This window comes from Otolemur garnettii, unplaced genomic scaffold, assembly GCF_000181295.1.
Source record: "Otolemur garnettii isolate 467f Iridium unplaced genomic scaffold, OtoGar3 scaffold00148, whole genome shotgun sequence".
Taxonomy (NCBI): Eukaryota; Metazoa; Chordata; class Mammalia; order Primates; family Galagidae; genus Otolemur; species Otolemur garnettii.
This window is the reverse complement of record NW_003852543.1, coordinates 2,857,795-2,867,664: the sequence shown is the minus strand read 5'-3', so window position 1 is coordinate 2,867,664 and position 9,870 is coordinate 2,857,795. Positions and strand designations below refer to the sequence as shown.

Below are 9,870 nucleotides of genomic sequence, written 5' to 3'. Positions count from 1 at the left end.
TGGCTGGTGCCTTAGCCGGTTGAGCTATAGGCGCCGAGCCCTCCAGCTAATTTCTTAAGGCTGCTACTACTCCTCCCAGGCTGCAGGTTAGGAAATGACACTTGGTTAGCAGGAGAGTCGTTGGAGTTAGGCTGATCTGACTCCAGCCTTCCATTTTCCAGTCTCTCAGGGAAACTGTTTCACTTTCCACGGTTTCAGTTACCCACACATGATGAGCATTTAAAAAATATTTTGTTATTTTAATTTTCCTGAAACATTTAAGTGGAGAATTCTTCAGTGAATAAATATGCCATGAATAAAACTTCGGGGAAACACATCAGAATGTGCTTGATTACAGGGCACCGTGTATATCCCTAACAGGGAAGGTGGTGGAGAGGAGTATAAAGAAAGATTCACTGTTGCAGAGAAATGTCTTCGTGTTGGCTTAAAGAGAAACACACTAAAATCAAGCCTTGGTTCTTTGGGTCTCCGATCCCTGGTCTCTGGTTCTTCCTCCCTGCCTGGAAGGGTCCTTTGTCATTACCCCACCCAGGACATCAGTTTAGAAGGAGCCACCCCACTGGTTCTTACCAGAACTCTCCAGGACTCAAATCTTGAATAAAATCCTAACAGGTAAGACAGCAGGAACATCAGGGAGATGAGGAACGAGGTGAGCGAGACGTACAACACCCATCCTTGCAGCAACGGGTATGCTACCTGGGTAGCGGCTACCAGGATCCAGACCCAGAGCCCGAATACCTGTAAGGGAAAAGCATAAAGCAGCTTCATTTGCTTGTGTGGGGCATGCTTCTCTTTGCAGGGGGTTTCTTTTTTTCTCTGCCTCTGGTTAAAAGCTCAAGTGAAGTTAGGGGTGAACCAAGAGGGAAACGAGGAAGGAAGTCTGCGCCCTCTGAGTCACCTAAAGCCGGGTCCTATTGTTAGAAAATCTAAGAGCTTGCGAATGGAGGGACTCTCAGCCAAGTTTGGCCTGTGGATGTCTTCTCAGCCAAAGCAGTGTTGGCATGTACAATTTTAAACAATTCTGAATGAGTTGTCAACATTTTTTTTTTAAAAATGAGGTCTCACTATATTGCCTAAGCCAATCTCAAACACCTGGCCTCAAGAGATGCCACCAACCTTATGCCATCTGTGGCATGTTCCCTGTTGCTCATAGACTGTGGAATAGTATTCTTCTTCTTCCAGCTCCCTTCGCCCACTGACAACGCCTGCCAGGTAGCCAGGTCATTGTACCTGATGCTCAGGAGTCAGATACCACCCGGGCAATGCGGTTCCAGCTTACTTACCTCTCACCTCTGTCCACCTATTTGTTATCCTCTTGGTGGAGAAACCAACCCTTTTCCCTGTCCTTCTCTGTGGTCTCTGCCTTGGTTTGCCTTCAGGCTGGGCTTGCACCCATGTTGGTGAGCTCAGGCAGGACCTGAATGTCCAGCAGATGGCATGTCCGGTTAGAAGCTCGGACGAACACCAAGGGGTTTTGTTATTAGTTTGTCTCTGACTTTCTGAGCTCCTCTCCTTCCTGGGGCTTTCTTAGGATGTCATTGTAGCCCTCCTTATTTCTTTCTCATAACTCCTATTAAATCTGTGCTTTTAAGCACCATATAGGCTGGGATCTCAGGAACCCACCTGCAGCCCACTTCTCTCTGTGGCTTTCAGCCCTACACATCTGCCTGCTCACTGGAGGTCTCCACTTGTATGTTTCTCTTCAGGAGCTGACCCTGTACTTGCCTGACCTCAAGAGGGAGTACCTTATTAAATTTTGTACCCTAGGCATCTCACTTCCTCACTCCAGTCCTGGTCCTGTTCCTCAAACTCTTTACATTCAACACATACACAATCTGAACCTTTTGCCACCCCGAATTCATTCAGAACCCACCCTCTTCAGCCCCTGCTGAAAATGACCTATCTGAGGGGAGACAGTTCTAGGATTGGGAATGGGTATACTGAGGCCTCCAAAGGGAATGATAATGTTCTATTTCTATTTCATAGCGGATACACAGGGATTTATCTTTTATAAAGCAAGAAGATAATTTTGAAAAAGAAGAACCTATTTGACGGTGAAACCACTGGACATTTGGAGTAATGGGGAAGGGGGACCCAAAGATGACTCTGAATTTGTGGTTTGGAGAAATTACACTACCATATTTGAAAACTTTCTATAAAGTTATGGTAATCAAAAGAGTTGTCAGTGCATGTGACTCACATTTATGTCCATTTTAGGAGATAACTCATCTTCTTCCTAAGTTCTGTTGCTTTTCCACATACATTTTAGAATCAGCTTACAGTATTTACTCTGTGTGTATATGTGTGTGTATGCTGAGAAATTTTATTGTGTTAAATCTATAGGTCAACTTGGGCAGAACTCATATCCTTACTATGTTGAGTCTCCTAATCCATGAACATGGTATGTCTCTCCAATTATTAGGCTGTTACTTGATTTCTTTATATCAATGTTCCGTAGTGTTTAGCACACAGTGGCTTTATCCACTTTGCTATATTTATGCCTAAGTATTTTACTTTGGGGGAGCTGTTGTAAACAGTATTGATTTTTAAAAATTTCATTTCCCAAGATAATTTATTTTTTTGGCATGTGTGTTGATATTCATCCTGCAACTTGCTAAACTTAATTTTTAGTTTAAAGAGGTTTTTTTAGTGTGTTTCTCTCAGGTAGGTTAGGGTTTTCCATGTGTCTCATTAGATTTTAATTTTAATTTTCATAATTACTAATGAGATAGAGCTTGTGTGTATTTATTAGCCATTAATATTTCCTCTTCTATGAAATTTTTATTGCTTCTATTGGTTACAAATTTTTAATACATTTGTATTTTTCTTGTTGAGTCATAGGAATTCTTTCTGATAGTGTGGGCTTATTGACTGTTATAAACTTTGCAGACATATTCTGTCAGTACATGTGTCAAACATTTTATGGTGCCTTTCAATGAACAAAGTCCATAATTTTAAGACAGTTGATTATGTCAATATGTCCCTTTATAGACTATGCTTTTTATCAAGTTTAAAAAATCCTTTTCTACCCTGAATCATAAGGACATTCTTTCATCTTAGACTTTCCTTTTGGGATAATTTTCTTTCTTCCTGAAGTACAACCTTTGGTAGTCTCTTTAGTGAAGGTCAGTTGGTAGTCATTTGATTTAGGAGAAAATGTCCTCAATTTTCCCCCGAGAATTATTTTCTCTCAGTATTTCTAAGATAAATTCCCACTGCAGTTTTCATATTATTTCATTGCATTCTGGCTTCCATTAGTGCCACTGTGAGGTCAGCTGTTGAACTATTGTTGCTTTGTAGGAATCTGTCTTCAGTATCTGGCTGCATTTTGGGTCCTCTCTCTCTTCCCTTGGTGTTCTGCAGTTTGTGTAATAAGAAATACAATGTGTTGAGATGTGGGTATCTTTTTGTTACTTTCTGCTTAGTATTTATTTTTAGATTCAATATCTGATAGTTCTATTAACTTGGTCTTAGTAGTGTGATTCTGCAGGTTGTTGTATTCACCAAGCCATGGAAAGTGAATAAAAATGCTGTTATGTGGTCAATATCCAAACAATACTGGTCATTAGTGGGAATGGGATTCAGGACTCAGCAACTGCACCAGGATCTGTAATATTTTAGGAGCACATTAGAACTCTGAAGGCAGAATATTATTTGTGCCATTTATCACTGTATCCCTGTTGCCCAGCACAAGGTCTGGACAAAAGCAGATGGGGAGAGAAGGAGGCCAAATAAAAATTCTTTAGAATGAATCTATAACAATACCACCATCACCTCACATTAACTAGGTACTTTACAGTTTATAAAAGTCACTCACTTGACTGCCTCATCTCATCCACACAACAATTCTAACTCCTTAGAAAGACTGGAGAGCTGCCACTTGATACCGTCCACTGCTTAGTATGAGTGAGCATCTGCAAAGGGGTCCCTGTCCCCCTCCTGCCATCAGAGGCTGCTCTGACCAAATGTAGCCATATACGCATTATTTTACATTTCCATATTTAGACTTCAGCATAGTCTATGGGCGGGGGGGATGCTGCACTACAGGGGATTGAGGCCTGAGGTCACACAGGCAGTGCATGGTGGACCCAGACATGGGGTGGGACACTTGTGGGTCATGTCCCAAAACCAGGCTCCTAGAATGTGCCTAGAGGGTGGCTTACCAGGGCTGCAGCTCAGATCTGCTGGGGGAATCAAGGGCCTACAGGGGGATGTCATACCCATGGTCTCAAGGAGCCCAGAAGTGAGTGGACTTCTCGCTCTGCGCATTAGTTATGCTTTAGGAGTCCACGTTCCCACCTTTTATGACAAGCCAAGGGACTCTGAGCATTTGAGAATCTACACAAATACATGGGAGTCTTTTAAAATGACTTTAGTTTTGCATAATCAGTGACACACAGAGAACTGTCACTCACTTAGTATCTCCACACCCCTCCACCTTCTAAACAGTAGGAGGGATCCTGGCCAAGGACTAAGTCCAGGTGAATTGAAATCCAACAGAGTTTGTTATCTCATTTCTGTTTCAAGCAGTCTAGGTTGGATTCTTTATACGTGTAAGAACTTTTGAGTATTTGTTTTTATTACTCTTTTTTAAAAACTCATGTTTAGTTTTCCAAATTTTCCTGGCAGCCTAAGCTGCTCTCCCATTATAATGTTCATTTTGTGTTTCCCCATGAGCAGGAGATATTTTTAGATAGTTGGGGCTGGCTCTCATAGTAGAGGAATATTTTATTGCAGTTAGACATTCAGAGCAAGTATATTTCATGTATAACTTTGGCAGGGTCTTTTTCTTGTAAGCAAACACACATATTCTTTTTTTTTTTTTTTTTTTTTTACAGAGCCTCAAGCAGTCACCCTGGATAGAGTGCTGTGACATCACAACTTACAGCAACCTCCAATCCTGGGTTCAAGTGATTCTCCTGCCTCTGCCTCCCAAGTAGCTGGGACTACAGGTGCCTGCTACATCATCCAGCTATTTTTGGGTTGCAGCTGTCATTGTTGTTTGGCGGGCCCGGGCTGGATTTGAACCTTCCAGCTCAGGTGTGTATGGCTGGTGCCTTAGCCACCTGAGCCACAGACACCGAGCCCAAAGACACATATTCATGTATACATTTTCCAAAAGGCTGACCTGAAATTCGAAAAAACCTTTTAAGGTGGGATGAAGCTTCACAATAGGTTTGTTCACTAGCTCTTCCCTAGAACATGGAGAAAACCCTCATACAGAGAAAGTTGGTTAAGAACTACTCGGGAGGCTGAGGCAAGAGGATCGCTTGAGCCCAAGAGTATGAGGTTGCTGTGAGCTATGAGGCCACGGCATTCTACCCATGGTGACAAAGTAAGACTTTGTCTCAAAAAAAACAAAACAACAACAACAAAAAAACCTAGAATTCATAAGAACTAGAGTAACAACCTCCAGATTGGAGACTGGGAAGAAATGGCTGATTCCAGGTTTGGGGCAGGGAGATTGAGCCTGGACGTTCTATTATACCAGATGGTGAGAAAACTTGCAGAGGCTCCTGGGTCAGGTCAAAAGGACTCAGGTAGGCTCCTTCTGGCCAAAGATGGGACAAGTGGAGCCTCAAATAAGGATAATTGCTACGATGGGTTGGAATACATCAGCTAAGTTGAAATCCATGAGTTTACAATGATACTTAAAACAAAAAACATCTTTGGTCACTTTTGGAGGATGCTTGTTATTTTGACAATGACTTAAAAAAGGAAAAGGAACAAGTAAAAAATATAGTGTGGGGGGAAAGAGCTTCTAAAATACCTGGATATCTGAGCATTATCCTCTTGGCAGCACTACTGGAACCCTCCTGGGACTTTGAGGAAGCCCCGGATTTAGGTCCTGCCCCGGAGATTGTGATGGAACTGGCGAGGAAGGCTGCATGGCTGAAAGTCCCCCAGAGGGTGTGGGCAGGGCTGAGGATGCCCAAGCCCATCTCTCTTTCTTTCTTTCTTTTTTTTTTTTTTTTTTTTTGGTCTGGGGCTGGATTTGAACCCACCACCTCTGGTATATGGGGCCGGCACCCTACTCCTTTGAGCCCCAGGCGCTGCCCTGAGCCTTTGCTTTCACTCTCACCTCTGTAATCTCTCCACCATGTAGCACCACTCTTGGGTTTGCATCCCAGCTCTCCTGCTGGGCATGTTATTCAACTCATCTATGCCTCTGTGAGTCCCTGCCCATCAAATAGAGGAGGTGGAGATTTCACTGGCCCCTCTCTTATCTGTTCTTGTGAGGATTTGACCAGTGTTTCTCTGGCACATGGTTGCTGTGTAATGGCTATTGGCCACAGTAGCCACAACCATTTGGAAAGGCACAGAGGGCAGGAGAAGGACCTGGAAGAGGGATTGTTCAAGGCTGGTCTTCCTAAGAGATGTGAAGTTCACTTTTAAGAGAAGGAGACCAATCAGCTGGGTGAGTGAGATAACATTTAGGGGGCACAGACCCTTTTTAGTAATTGATAAAAGCTTTAGCCATCAGGAAAAATGTACCTATACATATGTACAATTTTTTTGTTTTTTGAGAGTTTCACTATCTCATCCTTGGTAGAGTGCCATAGCATCACAGTTCACAACCTCAAACTCTTGGGCTTACGCGATTCTCTTGCCTCAGCCTCCCAGGTAGCTGAGACTACAGGTGCCCACCACAATGCACAGCTATTTTTTTTTTTTGTTGTCAATGTTGTTAAGCTGGCCCGGGGTGGGTTCAAACCCTCCAGCCTCGGTGTATGTGGCTGGCACCGTAACCACTGGGCTACAAGGTACAATTTTTGCACATGCACAATTTAAAAGTCTGGGGATCCACAGACTCCCGATGTTCATATATCACCCTTAGCTTGAAGTCCATTGCCACCTCCAGGTTAAGTAATTCTGACATCACTGCTCTACTATCTTGATAATATTGATCAAAACAATAAATGCCTGTACTATTCAACTTGGTTATTTCACCTTGGGAATTTGTCCTATAAATGATGCATGTGAACAAAATGAGAGCTGTGCGAAGGTCTCTATGGTAGCCTGTTGATTACAGTAAAGATAGGAAACAACCTAAATGTTCCTCCAGAAGAGACCAGTTAAATCCAGTATGTTTGCAAAGTGGAACACTCTGCATTCTTCACAAAGAATGAGAAAACTCTTTAAATCCCCAAATGAAACAGGACCCAAGGATTTGAAAAGGCACACGTGACCGATGTGCGGTGATTTAGGCAGTAAAAGAATGAAATGCACATGAGTGTTTGAGTACCCACACATTTGTTTGCAGAGGAACAGAATGTTTCTGGAAGGAGACCCAATCAACCAATCGGCACCCTGACCTCCAGAGTGGAGAACTGCTTGGCTTGGAGGCAGGATGTTGAATGTAGGACTCTGTTTATGTTGGAACTAATCCAAAACAGAGAACATATAAATTTTAAAAAAGAAGAAGATGAAAGTGCACTAGAGAATTCTGAATGAGAGGAGACACGAAGAGAAGTGCCTTTTCAGAGGATGGATTTCCCACCTGGACAGAGCAGGGGCCCCTCAGAGGTAGGTGAGGGGCAGGTGCAGGGGCCGGGCTGCTGCCTCTCACACACTGAGAGGCTCTGAGGCAGACACTACCTGAGTGATGACCCCAGGGGAGGGTGAAGGAGGCACCAAAAAGATGCGTGGTCTCAGATCCACAGGACCCGGCGCCTGGCTGAGGCTGGGAGTTGTGGGTTAGAGGTGGGGCGGACATGGGGCTGAGAACTAGGGAGGAGCCCTGGGTAGGCACCCTGGTGACAGGTTTTTCTACATAGCTGGGTGTTGTATCAGCAGGGCAGGTTTCATGCCCTGCCAACACCACATTCCTTTTCTTACTATTTGTCTTAATTTTCACAACAGCGTTGCCTCTCCTTTCCGTTCCTGGTACTCAGGTCCCCGTAGGCTGCTGTACCACGAAGCCTCAAAACCTTCAGGCTTGCAGGAAAAGGCCCACGTGAAGACAAGTAAGGCCTGTTTAGTCAGGGCACAGAGTAAGCTGGGAGGTCCTGGTCTCCGTAAAGGACACACTTGGAGGAATTGTCTCTGTAAAGGACACACTTGGGCGTTGCCCACACTGGGAACCTGGACGCCTGGAACACTCCCTCTGACATGGGATGTTTCAAGGTGAAGGAAACTATTGTCCTTCACTTTCAGGCATGCACAGTGCATGCTGTCTAAGTCTAGGGTCCCTTGGCTGTCCCTAGGATCCCTCTGCTTCCTCCCTTTTAAAATTATTATTATTGTTATTTGAGACAGAGTACCATGTTGCCAGGGCTGGAGTGCATGGCCTCAGCCTAACTCATAGCAAGCTCAATTCCTGCGCTCAAGCAATCCTCCTGCCTCAGCCTCCCAAGTAGCCAAGATTACAGGCACCCATCACAATATTGGGCTAATTTTTCTATTTTTTGTAGAGATGGGGTCTCACTCTTGCTCAGGCTGACCTTGAAGACCCAAGTTCAAGCAATCTTCCTGCCTCAGCCTCCCAAGTAGAGGGGACTACAGGCACCCACCACAATGCCAAACTAACTTTTCTATTTTTAGTAGAGATGGGGGTCTTGCTCTTGTTAAGGCTGCCCTGGAATGCCTGAGCTCAAGTAATCCGGCCTCCACCTCCGAGAGTGCTAGGATTACAGGTGTCAGCCACCTTGCCTGGCTCACATAGCTAATTTTAAAAAAAGTGTTTAGAGATGAGGTTTTGCTGTGTTGCCCAAGCTGATCTTGAACTCCCCCAATTGATCCTCCAGCCTCAATCTCTCAAAGTGCTAGGATTTGGGATTTTCACCAACCTGTGCCTATCCGCAAATGACTGAAAGTGCTGAGAGCATTAATTTTAGTGTTACAAATACATTTTAGCGAGTGGATGAATTTGCAAATATGAAATCCAGGAATGATGAGGGTCCACTGTACTTTCTATACCCAAATCATATTTCATCACATTGATAATGACTTACTTACTCAGTTAGGCCCCAGGGCAGGATATGTGGGGTCTCCAGCTTTTCCCCATTAGAGATAATGCTGGGGTAAGTACCCTGCTGCACAGACAGGTTTTTTTTCTTTTGAACTATTTATATGGGATAAATTCCCTGACTAGGCTTATTGGTGGGAGGTATGGGCATGGAGGGAACATATCGGGTGACTTCCTACATTTGTCTAGTCTCATCACATTCCCTGGCTGGGGACACATGTGTGACCTACCCAGTCACAGCCAACAAGACTGGAGGGAAAGGTTTCCGTGGACCCAAGAAGGAGGCACAGGGCACAGCAGCCCTTCTTGCTCTGGCCATTGCAGTGTTTAGGTAAACTTGGAACCAGGAAATGGAGAAGGAGAGAAATGAAGAGCCTGGATCCCTGGGGACACACCCAAGTGTCTGGAGAAGCAACGTAAGGGACAGCCCACTGGGCTCCAGAATCTGAGGACACAAAGTCCATTTCTCTTCTGTTAAGGCCAGTCAGAGCCAGCGACAGCCCTTGTCACAGCCCCGCTACGACGCCCTGGGGTTCAGTCTTTCATGTCACCCGTACCCTTCTTAGAATACTCCACTGGTTCCCACAATTCCCCGGCCAAACTCAAGCCACGGCCCCAGGCCCAGGCCACCACGTGGCCACCCTTGCCCCCTCTGTGGCATATCCCCTAGCACTGGGCACCCGACCATGGGGGAGATACATTCATGGGTTGTGACTCTAATTAGTGGATTACTACAGCATTAAGAAATTAAGTAGACTACAATAGAAATTACAGGAAGGGGATTCCATTGTCTATAGGAAGGGGGTATAGCGTTTACTAAATCTTTTGTTTCATTAAAACACAGCCCACCCCACACACGGTATACCAGGTTGCAGTGAAGATTTTTTTTTTTTTTTTTTTTT

General features: G+C 44.5%; 1 protein-coding gene across 1 annotated transcript in view; it reads right to left on the bottom strand.

The window, feature by feature from the left end:
• Window positions 1-9,870, bottom strand: part of MALL (mal, T cell differentiation protein like) — a 22,711-nt gene that overhangs the window by 2,844 nt on the left and 9,997 nt on the right. The window contains exon 2 of the mRNA XM_003799259.1: window positions 571-738. Within this exon, the coding sequence (XP_003799307.1) occupies window positions 571-738 (168 nt within the window). The remainder of the gene's footprint in view (window positions 1-570; window positions 739-9,870) is intronic.